Source organism: Lates calcarifer, linkage group LG14 (genome assembly GCF_001640805.2).
Source record: "Lates calcarifer isolate ASB-BC8 linkage group LG14, TLL_Latcal_v3, whole genome shotgun sequence".
Taxonomy (NCBI): Eukaryota; Metazoa; Chordata; class Actinopteri; family Centropomidae; genus Lates; species Lates calcarifer.
Window position 1 is genome coordinate 12,007,824 of NC_066846.1, and position 22,515 is coordinate 12,030,338.

At 40.1% G+C, this 22,515-nt stretch overlaps 3 protein-coding genes and 1 long non-coding RNA gene across 4 annotated transcripts; all 4 read left to right on the forward strand.

Annotated features, from left to right (window-relative positions):
* Nucleotides 1-542: 542 nt before the first annotated feature.
* Nucleotides 543-3,946, forward strand: LOC108881882 (chymotrypsinogen A). Its single transcript, XM_018674075.2, has 6 exons — nucleotides 543-680; nucleotides 1,226-1,240; nucleotides 1,543-1,705; nucleotides 1,899-2,155; nucleotides 2,334-2,473; nucleotides 3,246-3,946. Exons 1-6 carry the CDS (start codon nucleotides 623-625, stop codon nucleotides 3,627-3,629), a joined length of 1,017 nt encoding a protein of 338 aa, XP_018529591.1. The 5' UTR covers nucleotides 543-622; the 3' UTR covers nucleotides 3,630-3,946.
* Nucleotides 3,947-4,497: 551 nt separating this feature from the next.
* On the forward strand, nucleotides 4,498-8,221 carry LOC127139009 (tryptase). Its single transcript, XM_051075519.1, has 6 exons — nucleotides 4,498-4,634; nucleotides 5,625-5,639; nucleotides 5,797-5,959; nucleotides 6,200-6,456; nucleotides 7,173-7,312; nucleotides 7,632-8,221. Exons 1-6 carry the CDS (start codon nucleotides 4,574-4,576, stop codon nucleotides 7,974-7,976), a joined length of 981 nt encoding a protein of 326 aa, XP_050931476.1. The 5' UTR covers nucleotides 4,498-4,573; the 3' UTR covers nucleotides 7,977-8,221.
* Nucleotides 8,222-9,089: 868 nt separating this feature from the next.
* Nucleotides 9,090-22,107, forward strand: LOC108881884 (tryptase). The gene is made up of 6 exons (XM_051075518.1): nucleotides 9,090-9,234; nucleotides 9,779-9,793; nucleotides 10,076-10,238; nucleotides 10,414-10,670; nucleotides 20,370-20,512; nucleotides 21,337-22,107. Exons 1-6 carry the CDS (start codon nucleotides 9,177-9,179, stop codon nucleotides 21,838-21,840), a joined length of 1,140 nt encoding a protein of 379 aa, XP_050931475.1. The 5' UTR covers nucleotides 9,090-9,176; the 3' UTR covers nucleotides 21,841-22,107.
* LOC108902069 (uncharacterized) lies at nucleotides 17,516-20,163 on the forward strand. Its single transcript, XR_007814527.1, has 4 exons — nucleotides 17,516-17,606; nucleotides 18,174-18,188; nucleotides 19,583-19,746; nucleotides 19,900-20,163. It is a non-coding gene; the product is annotated as an uncharacterized LOC108902069 (long non-coding RNA).
* Nucleotides 22,108-22,515: the final 408 nt, after the last annotated feature.

A 22,515-nucleotide genomic window follows, 5' to 3' on the forward strand; every position in this document is an offset into this window, starting at 1 on the left:
GAAAGTGCTGGTAATAAACAAGTAAGATAAGATGCCTATTAAAAAAAAACATGAGTCACCTGGAGCTCAAACCTCTGTGGTTCATTTTCAGAGAAAAGTCCAAAGTGCTAGAGTTGAAGGCAACTGGACTTCTAGCTCTTTGAAAACATTTCACCTCTCATATGAAAAGCTTCAGTGTGTTGAAGTTGGTTGGAAGGGCCCAGGTATTTAACCCTTGGTGCGACTGTCACCTTGGAGGTGGTCCTCAGAGTTATTGACCGCCTTGGTGACAGTGTTGAATTACAATTTACTGCAATAGCAAAATTCCCACTACAGGATTCATGTTCAGCTTCAAGTTTTGTTTTAGTACATGACATGAAAGTCTCCAAACCAATATCTATACAAAGTTGCTAATGGTATCCACTGTACAAGAGTGAAGCAACCAGATAAGCAGGATCAAGAGAAACGCATTTCACTAAATGTGTGTTCTCAAAATCTCATGAGGAACTTATTTTAATAATGTGGTGAAGTTCAATTAAAGTATGAGGATGGATTGATAGATGGTGTCAAACTGTGGGTGGAGCTGAGCATAAGTGAAATATATTAAATGATGTGAGGACAAAGTGAAGGAGTCACTGTTAACATGGCTCTCCACCAGTTTCTGTGTGGCTTCACTGTGGTGATCATTCTCTTATCCAAAGGTAAGAAAGATGGTTTTCTTTACAGTGTTACAGATTTTTCTCATTATTTGGCTCATATCAAGAAAGGAAGGAGAACAAGACTGTTCTCTGACTTGGTAACATTTATCCATCTGTTTACTGTTAAAGGGCCTGAATGGTGTATGAATACATTACACCAACTAATCTGTTGGTTTAATTTCCTTTAATTAGGAGAACAATTAAGAGAACTCTAGTGTTACAATGTTAAACATGTTCGTGCAAATTTTTTCCAGTCATATTTGCATTTAGTCCTAGTGTTCCTCTATGTAACTGTGCTACATGCTCACTGGAGTTGACTTCTTTTGTGTATTTGTTGAGAACAATTCGGGGCAGTTAATTATTGTGCTGTGGCATGCTGAGGTAAAGATGTAACAGTAACGTCAAAAGAAAATTCAAATCAGACGTGAATTTTAGTCAGTGTTTGGCTGGGGTGCAGATTTAAGTCATTTAAAAGCTATTGAGACAATTAAACCATTAACTAGTATGTCTATGTTGCTTAATGTTTTTCTCTCTGTTCTAAATTCCAGGTTGTCAGTCACAGGGTAAGCATCCAAGTGCAACTTTACAATCTCTTCAAGTTTCAGGTTTTGTTTCCTTCAGTCATCTATAGAAGATGGATAATTATATAAATAATATTGACCTCATAAGTTTCCACGTTTATAAATCAGCTTCCAAAACAACAAAGCAAAAATCAGCTGGTCTATCATGTGTAGCAATCTTGACCATATGGATGGTAAAACAAAGAAACTGATCACTTCCAAAGCCACTGACAGACCTATTGTCTAGCTGAGGTGTAAGAACATGTTCCATATACTCCATGTTTAATTCTCGTCTCTTTTGTCAGAATGTGGCAAAGCTCCCACAAACACCAGAATTGTGGGAGGTCAGAATGCGCCCCCAGGAAGTTGGCCCTGGCAGGTCATTTTGAACAAAGACAATGGAGACCTCTGTGGGGGGTCACTGATTAACGACCAGTGGGTGCTGACAGCTGCTCACTGCGTAACAGGGTGAGGACTTACTGTAGCAAGTTCTCCTTCTTAAACTTTATGTTTCTGGTTCGTTGGCACCAGGCTAGCTAAAAACTAAAAGGAAAGCAAGTGTGTGAATAACAGTTACAGTATTAACAGTTAATTAAATTACCTGGCATACAAAGCTCACTATCAACAACAGTAACCAAAAAATCATTTCTTGGTCTTCAAGGTCTCCAAACATAACGGTCATTCTGGGCCGCCACAGCCAGTCAGGTCCAAGCAACGATGAAGTGTCACTGGGTGTCTCTCAGATCATTCTCCACCCTTCATTCGGATTCATATTCAACGACATCGCTCTGCTGGAGCTGTCGGCCTCTGTGAATTTTACTGACTACATAAGACCAGTATGCTTGGCCTCAGCAGACAGCACTTTCCACACTGGGACTAACAGCTGGGTCACTGGTTGGGGTGTTACTTTGCCTAATGGTAAGTTCACAGATTGTACAAAGAGAAACTTTGCAGTTTGTTTTTCATGACAGGTACTTCAATATGCCACGAAATGGCTTGAGGCAAATCAAATGCTGGTTTTGTTACTGTTGTTTCGTATGTTAATCTTATAAATATTTAAATCAATTAATCCTACTGTTGAAATCTCTCCAATTAGGTACTGGTTTCCCAGACATCCTACAGGAGGTTAGAGTACAAATAGTGGGAAACAATGAGTGTGGATGCGACTATGGGCCTATCATCACAGAGGGGATGATCTGTGCTGGACCCAAAGCCGGAGGGATAGCTCCATGCCTGGTAACCACTGCTATTTGTGTATTTGCAATGTTTTGTTGACTGCCAGGGGAGAAATGTATCCTAACAATGAGAGAAAGCAGAGTAAGATTTAGTGCTTTGTTTAACTAGGCTTTGTGTCATTTTATGTATGGAGAAATGATCCTCAATGAACGTCTTCTGTCATCATTTTATTTTATTTTTTTTACACCACACATGACTGATTAACTGACAAGACAAAAAGATCAATTCTGTGGTTTCAGATCAGAGGAAGTTCTGTTCCACTGTGTAAAGGTGCATTCAAAGCAATGTCATTTCATTGCATGGGTGTATTTAACATAAAACATTTAATGATTGTAGTGAAGTATTTTTCTGACTAACACTCCTAATGCTAACAGTGACACACTGTATCTTTGGCCAAAAAGTATCTACATCCTTGAATCTATTGGTGGTTAGCTTGGTAGCTAACAAGCTACACCTTGTGTCCATATAAATGTATGACCTAAAAACTCCTCCCCCCCTTTTGATGTCAGGCTAAGTGTTTGTGCTATTACAGAGCTATCCACAGATTGAATGTACATGATTAAGCTAACGTCAATTTATTTCACCAAGCTCATGGTGAGACATAAATAAGTATACCTCCCACAAATAATGTTCATTTCCAAGGTGTTCAGACTTTAACAAGCGTCACCAAACAACAGTGCAGGATTAATGTGTCAGGGTGGACACTACTGAGGCAGATCTAAATGATAACTATCTATCTATGTCAACAACTATCATTGCTTTCTTTCCACAGGGAGACTCAGGGGCGCCACTGGTGATCAAAGTCAATGACAGCTGGGTCCAGATTGGAGCTGCAAGTTTTCATCGAGGCTGTGCATTGGGTACTACTGGTTTCACCCGTGTGTCCTACTACGAGGAATGGATCAGCAACGTCACCGGCAGCAACAGACCAGGCTTTGTTACCTACACCTCCCCTGGAGTTGACAGTGACCTAAACTATACCTGTCCAACATCACCACCCATCACAACCACAGCCACTAACACCAACACCACCACTAGTGACGATAAGGATGGTGACAGTGTATTTGACGGTGGTGAAAAAGTGATCCACTTCTCTCACTTCACCTCACTCTGTGCTCTTGTTCTCTCTCTCTTTGTACTGGGTGGTGACGCCTGACATGAAAATGTGAAACGATGTTGAATGATGAATGGTTTAAGATTCCTGTTCCCAGATGTCTTGTTCACTGTTCGATAATGAGTCCTTCATATGATAACAGCACAAAAACATTTTTATTGTAGAATATTCATCCATATAACCATTTTCTCCCACCTATCTGAGGTTAAGTTGTGGTGGCAGCAGAGTATTTTCTGTCTTTCTAATAAAATTTTGATGTCATCTAATCACAAATGGGATTGTTTGACTAATAAAACTGTTGAATTATCAGTTTTAAATCTGTCATCTATTAATATATGAATAAAGTTTGGTACTGGGCAGTTCCTGTGCTTTTTTTGGTCACAATTCACATAATTTTATACTCACACTTCCTATGTTGAGTGCACAAGTACATTCTGGTGAGTATGACTAACATGCAGTTCACTACAAATGCTGGGATGTTGCACTCAAAATGGTCAAAAGTGGAGTGTAGAATGATAGACACTTCTTCCACACAGTGGAAAATGAAAATGGTGGCCGAGGAAAAAGGAAACATCATTGGCACCAATTTAATGCTAACCTACAAATAACAAGCAGTAGTTGTTTAACAATGAAAACAACAACTCCTGCAATCCCACACTAACTGATGACATTTCCACAATGGTCACTTTTTACTTTAAGTCTGCACATCCTACAGAGCCTGAAACATTTGACTGCTGTTTGGCAACTACAAAGTCAACAATCCTATAAAAACATATTTTATACATATATATATATATATATATATATATATATATATAAACATTTAGGTTGATTCTCATACAAAGAATACATGTGTCACCTAATTCGTGTGCAGCCACATCCAAGCTGCAGAGAACCACAGGCATCAAGAAAAACATGTTTGACTTGATGTTTGTTCACAGCACAAAGCTCATGGATAGCTTGTGTGTGAAGGAGTCACTGTTAACATGGCTCTCTGTCAGTTTCTGTGTGTCTCCACCACTGTGGTGATCATTCTCTTATCCAAAGGTAAGAAAGATGGTTTTCTTTACAGTGTTACAGATTTTTCTCATTATTTGGCTCATATCAAGAAAGGAAGGAGAACAAGACTGTTCTCTGACTTGGCTGCATTTGGGCTGAAAAATACACAAGTAAAAATACAAAAAGTTGCTCTTTGAAGATTTGGTAACATTTATCCAACTGGTTACTGTTAAAGGGCCTGAGTGGTGTATGAATACATTGCAGCAGCCACTCACTCTGCAGTTCAGGGATGTTCAAAATGATTAAAAGGGTCCAATGGGGAAAGAGGATCGAAGCATAAACACAAAGTGGAAAATCCTCCAGTGGGTCAAAGTAGTAGAATTATAAGTGGATCTTTAATTTTGCTGCTAAAATAAAAAAAGTTTTTTCTCCTTCTCTATTCTAAACATTAAAGGACAGCAAATTAAAGGACGACAGTGATGATTTCGGTATGTTTTCACATTAAAGTAGAACATCAGTAGAGTACAGAACTGAATAATTCAGAGTTTTTACATCAACATCTTTTTGATCATTGTTGCTTTTATGGTAATGTTTAGAAATTCTGACCAAATGTTGGAAAGTTTCATCAGAATTTAGGCAACTGCGTGAAGATTTGTGTTAAAATGTTAAACCTGTTCATGTTGAAGAGATTTTTTTCTAAGTGTATTTGCACTTGGATTTTCTCAGTGTTCCTCTGTGTAACTGTGCTACACTGGACAGTTACACTGAGGAATGCTCACTGCACCTCAGTTCTTTTGTGCATTTGCTGAGAACAATTTTGAGCAGTAAATAATCTGACGAGGCATGCTGAGGTAAAGATGTAACAGTAATGTCAAAAATAAATCATCGGGTCATCTAAATTAGATGTGAATTTGAGTCAGAGTTTGGCTGAGGTGCAGATGTGTCATTTGAAAAATATTGAGACAATCTGTTAAACTTTGACATATTCTGTCTGTCTGTCTTTGCTCAACTAGTTTTTCTCTCTGTTCCAAATTCCAGGTTGTCAGTCACAGGGTAAGCAATCAACTTAACCATACTTAACTATATGGGAGGTAAAAACACAAAATAATGGATCATTTCCAAAGGCAGTGATGGATCTACTGTGTGACTGAGGTGTGAGAACCTGTTATACATACTCCATGTTTAACTTTCATCTCGTCTCTTCTGTCAGAATGTGGCAAAGCTCCCACAAACACCAGAATCGTGGGAGGTGCGGATGCACCGCCAGGATATTGGCCGTGGCAGGCCTCTTTGACTCACAACGATCAGCACTTCTGTGGAGGGTCACTGATTAACAACCAGTGGGTGCTGACAGCTGCTCACTGTGTGACATGGTAAGGACCTACTGTAGCAAGTTCTCCTTCTTAAACGTTATGTTTTTGATTTGTTTCCAATGGGCTAGCTAAAAAGTAAAAAAAAGAGCAAAAAGTTTGGGGGAAAAGGTTGAGAAAAGTTAAGGCTGTCCATCCATGGTATTTATTTTCTTGGCCTATGACAAGTATTCAGTTGATAAAAAAAACTCACTATCAACATTAGAAACCAAAAACTTTATTATATCATTTTTTGTCTTCAAGGGATATGAACTTGACAGTTCATCTGGGCCGCCACAGCCAGTCAGGTCCAAACAACAATGAAGTGTCACGGGAAGTTACTCAGATCATCATCCACCAATCGTACAAGTTCCCAGAAAACGACATCGCTCTGCTGGAGCTGGCGGCCCCTGTGAATTTCACTGACTACATAAGACCAGTATGCTTGGCCTCAGCAGACAGCACTTTCCACACTGGGACTAACAGCTGGATCACTGGTTGGGGTGATACCAAGTCTAATGGTAAGTTCACAGATTGTACAAAGAGAAAAATGCAGTCATTTAACGCTGTCCACTAGCTGCCCCTTCTGGGTGTGTTTTGAAAAAACCTCTAGTGTCTCTACACAGCCCTGGCTCTAGAATTGGGATATAAATGAATGATTCCAGCCAATCATGGCATTTGTGCTCATGCTCAGGAGGTGGGAGGGTATCAAGGGGGCAGTGGGAGCAGAACACCACAGAACAGAGATGGGGTAATGACAGACAAATACCCCAAGAGGAAACGGACATAACAACCAACCTAAGTGCTCCATCGTTTGCTCTGTATTGTCAAGTTTGTCCATACACTGTTTGCAAAGGCTTTTATAGACACAAAGATCTGGAAAACAGTTACTATCACTGTGGGACTGATGCATAATTTGAAGTGCTATGCCAGCTACCTCCCTTGTTAGCTAAGACACAAATCTACAGGCCTGTCTTCGCTCACTGTTCTGGAAAAACTAAACCACACTAGTTTTTACTCCACTGTGTTGTAGAAGCTGTGTTTGTGTGAACATTGTTCCTTTGATGACGTTTTATATTACACTTGTTGTGTTTAAATTTTGAAAATGTGGACACACTCGAGTCCGCCATCTTGCTCTGCCTTTAAGTCAAATGCTGATTTTGTTATTGCTGTTTTATTTTGTACATTTATCTCAATTAATTGAATTCATTTATGTATGTGAAATCTCCCCAATTAGGTACCACTTTCCCAGACATCCTACAGGAGGTAGAAGTACCTGTAGTGGGAAACAATGAGTGCCAATGTTACTACGGGACTATCATCACAAAGAACGTGATCTGTCTTGGGCCCAAAGCCGGAGGGAAAGGTGCATGTCAGGTAACCACCACTATTTGTGTATTTGTAATGCTTTGTTGACTGTCAAGGAAGAAATGTATCCTAACAGCGTTAAGAGAAAGCAGGGAAAGATATGAATAGCAGGGTTCTCCCTAAATCTGTGGAAGACTCAGGTGCACATATTTGGTGGGGAGTCAGTCAGTGCATCAGTCCATCCTACATTCACTAAAGTAGAAAACCTACACACTAAGCTCATACCTAAGCTCTTACCAGACAGCGTCAACAGGGTGGACGCTTCTGAGGCAGCTCTAAACGATAACCTCTGTCTGTCTCAACAACTATCATTAATTTATTTCCACAGGGAGACTCAGGGGGACCAATGGTGACCAAACTTGATGATAGCTGGGTCCAGGGTGGAATTGCAAGTTTTACTTACGAAGGCTGTGCCCAGCCCAACTTTCCTTCAGGTTACGCCCGTGTGTCTGAGTACGAGGAATGGATCAGCAACATCACCGGCAGCAACAGACCAGGGTTTGTTACCTACACCTCCCCTGGAGTTGACAGCGACCATCTCTTCATCTGTCCATCACCAATACCCACCAGTGACAGTGTATTTGACGGTGGTGAAAAAGTGATCCACTTCTCTCACTTCACCTCACTCTGTGCTCTCGTTCTCTCTCTCTTTGTACTGGCTGGTGACGCCTGACATGAAAATGTGAAACGATGAACGGTTTAAGATTCTTGTTCATCCATCCATATAACCATATTCTTCCACTTATCTGAGGTTTGGTTGTGGTGGCAGTATTTTCTGTTTTTATTATTAAATCATAATGTAATCTAATCACAAATGGGAGTGTTTGACTAATTCATCTTCATATAAAACTGTTGAATTGTCATTTATAAATCTGTATTCCATTAATATATGAATAAAGTTTGGTACTGGGCAGGCTGCTTACAGTGAGTTTATCAGCCTTTTTGTCTCAGTGCACATTATTTCATACTCACACTTGCTGTTAAGAACATTAACACTGACAAGTATGGCAACAAACAATGGACAATTCTTCCCCTCAATGGTCGCCATCTTGTGTACGTAGTGGAAAATGAAAATGTGGGCAATGGAAAAGCACAGCGTAAAAACAAACGGAAAGTTTAAAGGCACTACAGTAGAGCATAGATTTCTCACACTATTAAATTAGAGGGTGATTTCAGGCCACCCACAGTCCAGGGAAGAGCTGATCAGCCAAAATAAGAGAAAACACCACTGAGCGCTGCTGGTTGGCAACTGGAAAATGGGTTTCTGTCAATCACATACCAAGTGCAGGTATTAAAAACAGTGTGATAAGTTACCTATACCTTAGCAGAAGAAAGAAGCTGCTGACGTACATGAATGAAGTAACCTGATTAGCAGCCGTCTTTCCTGTCTTCAGGGTTAATTCACAATCACATGTTGCAGGACTGTTGTATGAGACTGCTTTAGTGTTTGATTAGTGTGGGTGCACCTTATTAGTGCACAGCTATGTCCAAGCTGCAGAAAACCACAAGCATCAAGAAAAACATGTTTGACTTGATGCACAGTCTCGATAGGAAACTCACAATGAAATGAACTTAAAACTTTAGGTACGTTTTGTGAGCGGGTCTCTCCAAACCAATATCTATCCAAAGACAGTGAAGTTGCTAATGGTATCCACTGCACAAGAGTGAAGCAACCAGATAAGCAGGATCAAGAGAAACGCATTTCACTAAATGTGTGTTCTCAGAATCTCATGAGAAACTTATTTTAATTATGTGGAAAGTTCAGTTAAAGTATGAGGATTGATTGATAGATGGTGTCAAACTGTGGGTGGAGCTGAGCATAAATGAAATATGTTAAATGCTGTGAGAATAACGTGAAGGAGTCACTGTTAACATGGCTCTCCACCAGTTTCTGTGTGGCTTCACTGTGGTGATCATTCTCTTATCCAAAGGTAAGAAAGATGGTTTTCTTTACAGTGTTACAGATTTTTCTCATTATTTGGCTCATATCAAGAAAGGAAGGAGAACAAGACTGTTCTGTGACTTGGTAACATTTATCCATCTGTTTACTGTTAAAGGGCCTGAATGGTGTACATTACACCAACTAATCCGTTGGTTTAATTTCCTTTAATTAGGAGAACAATTAAGAGAACTCTAGTGTTACAATGTTAAACTTGTTCATGTGGCAGCAAATTTTTCCAGTCATATTTGCATTTAGTCCTAGTGTTCCTCTATGTAACTGTGCTACATGCTCACTAGAGTTGACTTCTTTTGTGTATTTGTTGAGAACAATTCGGGGCAGTTAATTATTGTGCTGTGGCATGCTGAGGTAAAGATGTAACAGTAACGTCAAAAGTAAATTCAAATCAGACGTTAATTTTAGTCAGTGTTTGGCTGGGGTGCAGATTTAAGTCATTTAAAAGCTATTGAGACAATTAAACCATTAAATAGTATGTCTATGTTGCTTAATGTTTTTCTCTCTGTTCTAAATTCCAGGTTGTCAGTCACAGGGTAAGCATCCAAGTGCAACTTTACAATCTCTTCAAGTTTCAGGTTTTGTTTCCTTCAGTCATCTATAGAAGATGGATAATTATATAAATAATATTGACCTCATAAGTTTCCATGCTTATAAATCAGCTTCCAAAACATCAAAGCTAAAATTAGCTGGTTTAGCAATCATGTGTAAAACAAAGAAACTGATCACTTCCAAAGCCACTGACAGACCTATTGTCTAGCTGAGGTGTAAGAACATGTTCCATATACTCCATGTTTAATTCTCGTCTCTTTTGTCAGAATGTGGCAAAGCTCCCAGAAACACCAGAATTGTGGGAGGTCAGAATGCGCCCCCAGGAAGTTGGCCCTGGCAGGTGATTTTAATCAAAGACAATGGAGACCTCTGTGGGGGGTCACTGATTAACGACCAGTGGGTGCTGACAAGTTCTTCCTGCATAAAAGGGTGAGGACTTACTGTAGCAAGTTCTCCTTCTTCGTTGGGACCAGGCTAGCTAAAAAGTAAAAGGAAAGCAAGTTTGTGAATGGGTATTAACAGTTACTTAAATTATCTGATATTCAGTTGATACAAAGCTCACTATCAACAACAGTAACCAAAAAATCATTTCTTGGTCTTCAAGGTCTCCAAACATAACGGTCATTCTGGGCCGCCACAGCCAGTCAGGTCCAAGCAACGATGAAGTGTCACTGGGTGTCTCTCAGATCATTCTCCACCCTTCATTCGGATTCATATTCAACGACATCGCTCTGCTGGAGCTGTCGGCCTCTGTGAATTTTACTGACTACATAAGACCAGTATGCTTGGCCTCAGCAGACAGCACTTTCCACACTGGGACTAACAGCTGGGTCACTGGTTGGGGTGTTACTTTGCCTAATGGTAAGTTCACAGATTGTACAAAGAGAAACTTTGCAGTTTGTTTTTCATGACAGGTACTTCAATATGCCACGAAATGGCTTGAGGCAAATCAAATGCTGGTTTTGTTACTGTTGTTTCGTATGTTAATCTTATAAATATTTAAATCAATTAATCCTACTGTTGAAATCTCTCCAATTAGGTACTGGTTTCCCAGACATCCTACAGGAGGTTAGAGTACAAATAGTGGGAAACGATGAGTGTGCATTAATCTATGGGCCTTTCATCACAGAGGGGATAATCTGTGCTGGACCCAAATCCGGAGGGATAGCTCCATGCCTGGTAACCACTGCTATTTGTGTATTTTGCGTATTTGCAATGTTTTGTTGACTGCCAGGGGAGAAATGTATCCTAACAATGAGAGAAAGCAGAGTAAGATTTAGTGCCTTGTTTAACTAGGCTTTGTGTCATTTTATGTATGGAGAAATGATCCTCAATGAAAGTCATTGAGTCGTTTTTTTTTTTTTGTTTTTTTTTGTTTTTTTTTTGGTTTGTTTTTGTATTTTGTATTTAACATAAAACATTTAATGATTGTGGTGAGGTATTTTTCTAACTAACACTCCTAATGCTAACATTGACACACTGTAACTTTGGCCAAAAAGTATCTACATCCTTGAATCTATTGGTGGTTAGCTTGGTAGCTAACAAGCTACACCTTGTGTCCATATAAATGTATGACCTAAAAACTCCTCCCCCCCTTTTGATGTCAGGCTAAGTGTTTGTGCTATTACAGAGCTATCCACAGATTGAATGTACATGATTAAGCTAACGTCAATTTATTTCACCAAGCTCATGGTGAGACATAAATAAGTATACCTCCCACAAATAATGTTCATTTCCAAGGTGTTCAGACTTTAACAAGCGTCACCAAACAACAGTGCAGGATTAATGTGTCAGGGTGGACACTACTGAGGTAGATCTAAATGATAACTATCTATCTATGTCAACAACTATCATTGCTTTCTTTCCACAGGGAGACTCAGGGGCGCCACTGGTGATCAAAGTCAATGACAGCTGGGTCCAGATTGGAGCAGCAAGTTTTCATCAAGGCTGTGCATTGAGTACTACTGGTTTCACCCGTGTGTCCTACTACGAGGAATGGATCAGCAACGTCACCGGCAGCAACAGACCAGGCTTTGTTACCTACACCTCCCCTGGAGTTGACAGCAACCTAAATGCCACCCTTTCAACATCACCTCCCATCACCATCACCACAGCCACTTACCCCAACACAACTGCCACCACCACCACCACTAGTGATGATAAGGATGGTGACAGTGTATTTGACGGTGGTGAAAAAGTGATCCACTTCTCTCACTTCACCTCACTCTGTGCTCTTGTTCTCTCTCTCTTTGTACTGGGTGGTGACGCCTGACATGAAAATGTGAAACGATGTTGAATGATGAATGGTTTAAGATTCCTGTTCCCAGATGTCTTGTTCACTGTTCGATAATGAGTCCTTCATATGATAACAGCACAAAAACATTTTTATTGTAGAATATTCATCCATATAACCATTTTCTCCCACCTATCTGAGGTTAAGTTGTGGTGGCAGCAGAGTATTTTCTGTCTTTCTAATAAAATTTTGATGTCATCTAATCACAAATGGGATTGTTTGACTAATAAAACTGTTGAATTATCAGTTTTAAATCTGTCATCTATTAATATATGAATAAAGTTTGGTACTGGGCAGTTCCTGTGCTTTTTTTGGTCACAATTCACATAATTTTATACTCACACTTCCTATGTTGAGTGCACAAGTACATTCTGGTGAGTATGACTAACATGCAGTTCACTACAAATGCTGGGATGTTGCACTCAAAATGGTCAAAAGTGGAGTGTAGAATGATAGACACTTCTTCCACACAGTGGAAAATGAAAATGGTGGCCGAGGAAAAAGGAAACATCATTGGCACCAATTTAATGCTAACCTACAAATAACAAGCAGTAGTTGTTTAACAATGAAAACAACAACTCCTGCAATCCCACACTAACTGATGACATTTCCACAATGGTCACTTTTTACTTTAAGTCTGCACATCCTACAGAGCCTGAAACATTTGACTGCTGTTTGGCAACTACAAAGTCAACAATCCTATAAAAACATATTTTATACATATATATATATATATATATATATATATATATATATATATATATATATATATATATATATATATATAAACATTTAGGTTGATTCTCATACAAAGAATACATGTGTCACCTAATTCGTGTGCAGCCACATCCAAGCTGCAGAGAACCACAGGCATCAAGAAAAACATGTTTGACTTGATGTTTGTTCACAGCACAAAGCTCATGGATAGCTTGTGTGTGAAGGAGTCACTGTTAACATGGCTCTCTGTCAGTTTCTGTGTGTCTCCACCACTGTGGTGATCATTCTCTTATCCAAAGGTAAGAAAGATGGTTTTCTTTACAGTGTTACAGATTTTTCTCATTATTTGGCTCATATCAAGAAAGGAAGGAGAACAAGACTGTTCTCTGACTTGGCTGCATTTGGGCTGAAAAATACACAAGTAAAAATACAAAAAGTTGCTCTTTGAAGATTTGGTAACATTTATCCATCTGGTTACTGTTAAAGGGCCTGAGTGGTATATGAATACATTGCAGCAGCCACTCACTCTGCAGTTCAGGGATGTTCAAAATGATTAAAAGGGTCCAATGGGGAAAGAGGATCGAAGCATAAACACAAAGTGGAAAATCCTCCAGTGGGTCAAAGTAGTAGAATTATAGGTGGATCTTGAATTTTGCTGCTAAAATAAAAAAAGTTTTTTCTCCTTCTCTATTCTAAACATTAAAGGACAGCAAATTAAAGGACGACAGTGATGATTTCGGTATGTTTTCACATTAAAGTGGAACATCAGTAGAGTACAGAACTGAATAATTCAGAGTTTTTACATCAACATCTTTTTGATCATTGTTGCTTTTATGGTAATGTTTAGAAATTCTGACCAAATGTTGGAAAGTTTCATCAGAATTTAGGCAACTGCGTGAAGATTTGTGTTAAAATGTTAAACCTGTTCATGTTGAAGAGATTTTTTTCTAAGTGTATTTGCACTTGGATTTTCTCAGTGTTCCTCTGTGTAACTGTGCTACACTGGACAGTTACACTGAGGAATGCTCACTGCACCTCAGTTCTTTTGTGCATTTGCTGAGAACAATTTTGAGCAGTAAATAATCTGACGAGGCATGCTGAGGTAAAGATGTGACAGTAATGTTAAAAATAAATCATCGGGTCATCTAAATTAGATGTGAATTTGAGTCAGAGTTTGGCTGAGGTGCAGATGTGTCATTGGAAAAATATTGAGACAATCTGTTAAACTTTGACATATTCTGTCTGTCTGTCTTTGCTCAACTAGTTTTTCTCTCTGTTCCAAATTCCAGGTTGTCAGTCACAGGGTAAGCAATCAACTTAACCATACTTAACTATATGGGAGGTAAAAACACAAAATAATGGATCATTTCCAAAGGCAGTGATGGATCTACTGTGTGACTGAGGTGTGAGAACCTGTTATACATACTCCATGTTTAACTTTCATCTCGTCTCTTCTGTCAGAATGTGGCAAAGCTCCCACAAACACCAGAATCGTGGGAGGTGCGGACGCACCGCCAGGATATTGGCCGTGAATTTCACTGACTACATAAGACCAGTATGCTTGGCCTCAGCAGACAGCACTTTCCACACTGGGACTAACAGCTGGATCACTGGTTGGGGTGATACCAAGTCTAATGGTAAGTTCACAGATTGTACAAAGAGAAAAATGCAGTCATTTAATGCTGTCCACTAGCTGCCCCTTCTGGGTGTGTTTTGAAAAAACCTCTAGTGTCTCTACACAGCCCTGACTCTAGAATTGGGATATAAATGAATGATTCCAGCCAATCATGGCATTTGTGCTCATGCTCAGGAGGTGGGAGGGTATCAAGGGGGCAGTGGGAGCAGAACACCACAGAACAGAGATGGGGTAATGACAGACAAATACCCCAAGAGGAAACGGACATAACAACCAACCTAAGTGCTCCATCGTTTGCTCTGTATTGTCAAGTTTGTCCATACACTGTTTGCAAAGGCTTTTATAGACACAAAGTTCTGGAAAACAGTTACTATCACTGTGGGACTGATGCATAATTTGAAGTGCTATGCCAGCTACCTCCCTTGTTAGCTAAGACACAAATCTACAGGCCTGTCTTCGCTCACTGTTCTGGAAAAACTAAACCACACTAGTTTTTACTCCACTGTGTTGTAGAAGCTGTGTTTGTGTGAACATTGTTCCTTTGATGACGTTTTATATTACACTTGTTGTGTTTAAATTTTGAAAATGTGGACACACTCGAGTCCGCCATCTTGCTCTGCCTTTAAGTCAAATGCTGATTTTGTTATTGCTGTTTTATTTTGTACATTTATCTCAATTAATTGAATTCATTTATGTATGTGAAATCTCCCCAATTAGGTACCACTTTCCCAGACATCCTACAGGAGGTAGAAGTACCTGTAGTGGGAAACAATGAGTGCCAATGTTACTACGGGACTATCATCACAAAGAACGTGATCTGTCTTGGGCCCAAAGCCGGAGGGAAAGGTGCATGTCAGGTAACCACCACTATTTGTGTATTTGTAATGCTTTGTTGACTGTCAAGGAAGAAATGTATCCTAACAGCGTTAAGAGAAAGCAGGGAAAGATATGAATAGCAGGGTTCTCCCTAAATCTGTGGAAGACTCAGGTGCACATATTTGGTGGGGAGTCAGTCAGTGCATCAGTCCATCCTACATTCACTAAAGTAGAAAACCTACACACTAAGCTCATACCTAAGCTCTTACCAGACAGCGTCAACAGGGTGGACGCTTCTGAGGCAGCTCTAAACGATAACCTCTGTCTGTCTCAACAACTATCATTAATTTATTTCCACAGGGAGACTCAGGGGGACCAATGGTGACCAAACGTGATGATAGCTGGGTCCAGGGTGGAATTGCAAGTTTTACTTATGAAGGCTGTGCCCAGCCCAACTTTCCTTCAGGTTACGCCCGTGTGTCTGAGTACGAGGAATGGATCAGCAACATCACCGGCAGCAACAGACCAGGCTTTGTTACCTACACCTCCCCTGGAGTTGACAGTGACCTAAACTATACCTGTTCAACATCACCACCCACCACCACAGCCACTAATACCATTGCCACCACCACTAGTGATGATAAGGATGGTGACAGTGTATTTGACGGTGGTGAAAATGTGATCCACTTCTCTCACTTCACCTCACTCTGTGCTCTTGTTCTCTCTCTCTTTGTACTGGCTGGTGACGCCTGACATGAAAATGTGAAACAATGAACGGTTTAAGATTCTTGTTCCTGTTTGATAATGAGTCCTCTTCATATGATAAAAGCACAAAAACATTTTTATTGTGGAATATTCATCCATCTAACCATGTTCTTCCACTTCTGAGGTTTGGTTGTGGTGGCAGTATTTTCTGTTTTTATAATTAAATCGTAATGTAATCTAATCACAAATGGGAGTGTTTGACTAATTCATCTTCACATAAAACTGTTGAATTGTCATTTATAAATCTGTATTCCATTAATATATGAATAAAGTTTGGTACTGGGCAGGCTGCTTACAGTGAGTTTATCTGTGCTTTTTTGTCTCAATTCACATTATTTCATACTCACACTTACTGTTTTGAGTGCATAAGAACATTAACACTGACAAGTATGGCAACAAACGATGGACAATTCTTCCCCTCAATGGTCGCCATCTTGCATATGTAGTGGAAAATGAAAATGTGGGCAATGGAAAAGCACAGCGTAAAAACAAATGGAAAGTTCAAATGGTACTACAGTAGAGCATAGATTTCTCACACTATTAAATTAGAGGGTGATTTCAGGCCACCCACAGTCCAGGGAAGAGCTGATCAGCCAAAATAAGAGAAAACACCATTGAGCGCTGCTGGTTGGCAACTGCAAAACTGGGTTTCTGTCAATCACATACCAAGTGCAGGTATTAAAAACAGTGTGATAAGTTACCTATAACTTAGCAGAAGAAAGAAGCTGCTGACATATTATTTCTCCACCCCTCAAGAGTTGTTCAAACTTGGATCATAGTCTATACACTCATTTGTTTCTCATACAAAGACAACATGAGTCACCTGGAGCTCAAACCTCTGCGGTTCATTCTCAGACAAGACTGACAAAGAAAACTCATTACAAAACAAAAAAGGAAATCCAGAGTCCAGGTGCAGACTGAACTTACAGGTCAGTTGTGTTTTTGCACTTTAAGCCTTAGTGTAACTATTTTACCTTAAACAGCAATCAGCTGTTAAATGACAATGCCAAATTTCATGATGTAATCACGAAGATACATAGGATCTCTTAAAACCAATATCTATCCAAAGGCCATGAAGTTGCTAATGGTACTCACTGTACATGAGTGAAGCAACATGATTAGCTGTCATCTTTCCTGTCTTTGGGAAGTAGTGAGAACTGATTCTGTTACATGCTTGTGTGAGAAATTTCACTTCATGTTATTTAACAGTCACATGTTGCAGGACTGTTGTATGAGACTGCTTTAGTGTTTGATTAGTGTGGGTGCACCTTATTAGTGCACAGCTATGTCCAAGCTGCAAAAAACCACAAGCATCAAGAAAAACATGTTTGACTTGATGCACAGTCTTGATAGGAAACTCACAAGGAACTTACCTAAAAACTTTAGGTACATTCTGTGAGCAGGTATGAAAGTATGAGGATGGTTTGATAGATGGAATGACACTGTGGGTGGAGCTGAACGTAAGTATGATGCATTTACTGTTGAGAAGAAAGTAAGGGAGTCACTGTTAACATGGCGCTCAGTCAGTTTCTGTGTGGCTTCACTGTGGTGATCATTCTCTTATCCAAAGGTAAAAAAGATGTTTTGTTGTTGTTTGATGTTGCAGATTTTTCTCATTATTTGGCTCATATCGAGAGAGGAAGGAGAACAAGACTGTTCTCTGACTTGTCTGCATTTGGGTGGACAACTGCACGAGTAAAAGTACAAAAAGTAATTTGCCCTTAAAATTACAGAGCAAATATTTCATCAAATATTTACTAAGTGAAAGCAGAGTGACTGATATTATATTGTCATTAAAACAGTGACTTAAGTATTACTATAGAGTGCTTGTATTTGGATTTTCTCTGAGTGTCCCTCTGTATAACTGTGATACACTGGACAGTTACACTGAGGAATGCTCACTGGACCTCATTTCTTTTGTGCATTTGCTGAGAACAATTTTGAGCAGTAAATATTTTGAAAAAGAAGACGTAACAGTAATGTCAAAAATAAATCATCAGGTGATGTGATGTGAATTTGAGTCAGAGTTTGAAGTGCAGATGTGTCATTGAAGAAATACTAGGACAATTTAAAAACTTATTAAGCATATTCTGTCTGTGTTTACTTAATTTATTTTTCTCTGTGTTCTAAATTCCAGGTTGTCAGTCACAGGGTAAGCATCCAAGTGCAACTTTACAGTCTCTTCAAGTTTCAGGTTTTGTTTCCTTCAGTCATCTATAGAAATGGATTATATAAACAGCATTGACCTTATACATTTCATGCTTGTAAATCATCTATCCATCCGTTATCTATACTGCTTATCCGTTAAGGGTCACAGGGGGGCTGGAGCCTATCCCAGCTGTCAATGGGCGAGAGGAGGGGTACACCCTGTACGGATCACTAGTCAATCGCAGGACCAACACATACAGACAAACAACCAATCACACTCACATTCACACCTACGGGCAATTTAGAGTCTTTAGAACCTTCTTGCCGCCTTAGTGACAGTGTTGATTTACTGCAATAACATAGACATATTTGCCCAGTCTTACACATTGAGTGCGTGTGGTCAAGAAGTCCAAAACCCAGTTACAGAGTGGGTAAGTGAGACCAAGGTCCTGTAGTTCCTGAGTGTGAGTTTATTTGGGAGGATTGTATTGAAGGCGTAGCTATAGTCAATGAAAAGCATCCTTGCATATGCACTCCTGTGCTCAAGGTTCCCCAACACGGTGTGCAAAACAAGAGATGTGGTATCCTCTGTTGATCTGTTCTCCCTATAGGCGAATTGATGTGGGTCGAATGAGGCTGGTGTGATCCTCCTGATGTGTCTCAACACCAGTCTCTCCAGGCATTTGGCAGGTAGAGGGATGAGTGCCACAGGTCTATAGAGGTCTATATAGAGGTTGAAGATGTGAGTGAACACGTCTGTGAGTTCGTCAGCGCAGCCTCTGAGTACTCGGCCCAGGACTCCATCAGGGTCAGGCGCTTTCCTGGGGTTGATCCTCCGAAGGCAGCATCGGACTTCATGGGGGCTCAGGATGGGGGCAGGGCCGTTAGTGGGAAAGGGCTGCATCACCTGGTCTGTGTTGTTCCTGTTGAACCAGGTGTAGAACAGGTTCAAGTCCTCAGCCAGAGCAGTGCTGCTGTTGGGGGAAGATGTTCCTTTGTAATCCGTAAGCACACGGACTCTGTCCCATACCTGACGGGTTGGATGAGTTGGTGAAGTGGGAACCGACTCACTGGGTGAAGTTGAATTTGGCATGTCTGATACCCCTCTTTAACTCCCTCCTAGCTGTGCTGTAAGCGGCTGTATCACAAGCTTTGATTAAATTCCGCACGTCATGCATCATTCACAGTTTCTGGTTGGGGAATACACGGATCAGTCTTGTGCTGGTAACACTGTCCACACAGTAATTAATGTAGTTTGTTTTTAGTGGCATAAACTTAACCATACCCTGACTATATGGGTGGTAAAAAAAAAGAAAAGGATCATTTTCAAACACACTGACATACCTATTGTCTAACTGAGGTGTAAGAACCATGTTTAACTCTTGTCTCTTCTGTCAGATTGCGGCAAAGCTCCCACAAATACCAGAATCGTTGGAGGTCAGGATGCGCCCCCAGGAAGTTGGCCCTGGCAGGTCACTTTGATTGAAGACAATGAGCACTTCTGTGGGGGGGTCACTGATTAACAACCAGTGGGTGCTGACAGCTGCTCACTGTGTAAGAGGGTGAGGACTTACTCTAGCAAGTTCTCCTTTACAAACTGTGTGTTTTTGGGTTGTTGGCAATAGGCTAGCTAAAATGTAAAAAGAGAAAACAGTTTGCCAGAAATAAGGAAAAATAAAGGCTACTCATCTATGGTATTTTATTTTGTCTTCAAGGTCTCCAAGTGTAACAGTTTATCTGGGCCGCCACAGCCAGTCAGGTCCAAACAACAATGAAGTGTCACGAGGAGTCACTAAGATCATTCTCCACCCTTTATATGACTTCCTGAGCAACAACAACGACATAGCTCTGCTGAAGCTGTCGGCCTCTGTGAATTTTACTGACTACATAAGACCAGTATGCTTGGCCTCAGCAAACAGCACTTTCCACACTGGGACTAACAGCTGGGTCACTGGTTGGGGGTGTTACTTTGCCTGATGGTAAGTTCACAGATTGTACAAAGAGAAACTTTGCAGTTTGTTTTTCATAAAAAGTATTTCTAAGTGCCACGACACCTTCAGATGTGATCTGTTAAAGGGGCTTGAGTCAGGTCAAATGCTGGTTTGATTATTGTTTTATTCTAAACAATAATCTAATTTTAATTAACTGAATTGATTAATCATATCTTTGAAATCTCTCCAACTAGGTTCCACTTTCCCAGACATCCTACAGGAGGTTAAAGTACCAATAGTGGGAAACAACGAGTGCCAGTGCTATCACAAGAAATATTTCATCACAGAGAACATGATCTGTGCTGGGCTCAAAGCTGGAGGCAAAGATTCATGCCAGGTGACCAACACTACTTGTGTATTTGTGTATTTTGTGTATTTGTAATGTTTGTTGACCACCAGGGGGACAAAAGTATCCTAACGGAGAGGTAAGAGAAAGCAGGTTAAGATATACACAGAGGAGCATCCTGAAAAAATGTACTTCCCTTTCCAGTTTCAGCTACAAGACAGATTTTACATGTTTATCTGTTGCAAAAACAACAACAATAAAAATCATACTTAACATTCCTAAAATGTGCAAAATTACATGGAATTACATGGACCTGGAAGTCATGCACATTTCTACCAGTGTGTCCGTAACCCCTTTTATACAGCCTGTTCAAGGTGGGTATCTTGCACTTTTTTTCCATCTCACTGTTCTGTGTAAAAGGTACAACGGTCTTAACACTAATAAAATATGATCTCCGTGTAAAAGTTGTAAAATTTTGCAAATACTCAAACTGTAATCTGTAACTTGTAATTTGTTTGAAATCTAGTTTTATCAGTGCATCAGTACATTTGGTGTAGTTTGCCTACTGCTACATAACCAAATTAGAAAACCTCTCATGGTTTGTCCCAGTTATTTTGTCACTGAAAATATTGTTTTTGGATATGCTTATTCCATGTATCTGTTACTTTTTCCTTGCAAGACCTTTTACTTCAGCTAAAATTTCAAGCAGCAACGTAACACCATGAACGAAGATTGTACTTACTATGTTCGAATGACATGAAACTTTGACGAGTGTTACCAAACAGCATTACAGGATTCATGCATCAGCAGGGTGGATGCTTCTGAGGCAGCTCTAAATGATAACCTCTGTCTGTCTCAACAACTTCTTTCCACAGGGAGACTCAGGGGGCCCACTGGTGACCAAACTTGATGACAGTTGGGTCCAGAGTGGAGTTGTGAGTTTTGGTGAAGGCTGCGCCGTGCCTAATATTCCTGGAGTTTACACCCGTGTGTCCAAGTACGAGGAATGGATCAGAAAAAACATTGGCACCAACAGAGCTGGCTTTGTTACGTTCAAGTCCCCTGGAGTTGACAGCGACCTAAACTTCACCTGTTCAACATCACCACCTGCTACAACCACCACTACCACCTACACAACTGCTCCCACCAACACAGCCACTACCACTGAGACCACCACTACCACCAACGCAGCCAATACTACTATCACCGACACCACTCTCACCAATACAGCCACAACTACCGCCATCACCACCACCACTAGTGACAATAAGGGCGGTGACAGTGTATTTGACGGTGGTGAAAATGTGATCCACTTCTCTCACTTCACCTCACTCTGTGCTCTTGTTCTCTCTCTCTTTGTACTGGCTGGTGATGCCTAAAATGAAAATGTGAAACGAACGGTTTAAGATTCTTGTTCCCAAATGTCTCGTTGACTGTTTGGTAATGAGTCCTCTCTGTATGATAACAGCACAAAAACATTTGTATTGTAGAGTCTGTCCATCCATCCAACCATTTTCTTCCACTTATCTGAAATTAAGTTGTAGCAGAGTATTTTCTGTTTTTCTAATAAATTGTGATCTAACTTAATTACAAATGGGATTGTTTGACTAACTTGACTTCAAATAAAAAACTGTGTTGAATTGTCAGTTTTAAATTTGTATTCTATCAATATATGTATAAAGTTTGGTACTGGGCAGGCTGCTAACAGTGTGTGCATCTGAGTGTTTTTGGTCTCAATTCACATTATTTCATACTCACGCTATGCTGAGTGCACAAGTACATTCATACTGATAAGTATGGCAACATGCAGTTCACTATAAATGCCAGAATATTGCAGTGTGGAACAATAGGCGCTTCTTCCCCTCAATGGTCCCCATCTTGGCTACGCAGTGAAAAATGAAAATGGTGGCTGAGGAAGGAGGAAACATCACTGGCGCAAATTTAATGCTAACCGGTAAAGTCACCTTTTATTGATGAGATTGGTGTCACATTTCTAACAGTGAACTTTCTCAGTATAAGAATTCAAAGTTACGGGGTCCAACCACACTGGACAC

Excerpts from the sequence above, each read along its gene's own strand:
- LOC108881882 (XM_018674075.2), top strand. The coding sequence starts at position 623 with ATGGCTCTCCACCAGTTTCTGTGTGGCTTCACTGTGGTGATCATTCTC. Across the intron at positions 2,156-2,333 it reads GGGTGTTACTTTGCCTAATG|GTACTGGTTTCCCAGACATC; the intron begins GTAAGTTCACAG and ends CTCTCCAATTAG. Across the intron at positions 2,474-3,245 it reads GAGGGATAGCTCCATGCCTG|GGAGACTCAGGGGCGCCACT; the intron begins GTAACCACTGCT and ends TTCTTTCCACAG.
- LOC127139009 (XM_051075519.1), top strand. The coding sequence starts at position 4,574 with ATGGCTCTCTGTCAGTTTCTGTGTGTCTCCACCACTGTGGTGATCATT. Across the intron at positions 6,457-7,172 it reads GGGTGATACCAAGTCTAATG|GTACCACTTTCCCAGACATC; the intron begins GTAAGTTCACAG and ends CTCCCCAATTAG. Across the intron at positions 7,313-7,631 it reads GAGGGAAAGGTGCATGTCAG|GGAGACTCAGGGGGACCAAT; the intron begins GTAACCACCACT and ends TTATTTCCACAG.
- LOC108881884 (XM_051075518.1), top strand. The coding sequence starts at position 9,177 with ATGGCTCTCCACCAGTTTCTGTGTGGCTTCACTGTGGTGATCATTCTC. Across the intron at positions 10,671-20,369 it reads GGGTGTTACTTTGCCTAATG|GTTCCACTTTCCCAGACATC; the intron begins GTAAGTTCACAG and ends CTCTCCAACTAG. Across the intron at positions 20,513-21,336 it reads GAGGCAAAGATTCATGCCAG|GGAGACTCAGGGGGCCCACT; the intron begins GTGACCAACACT and ends TTCTTTCCACAG.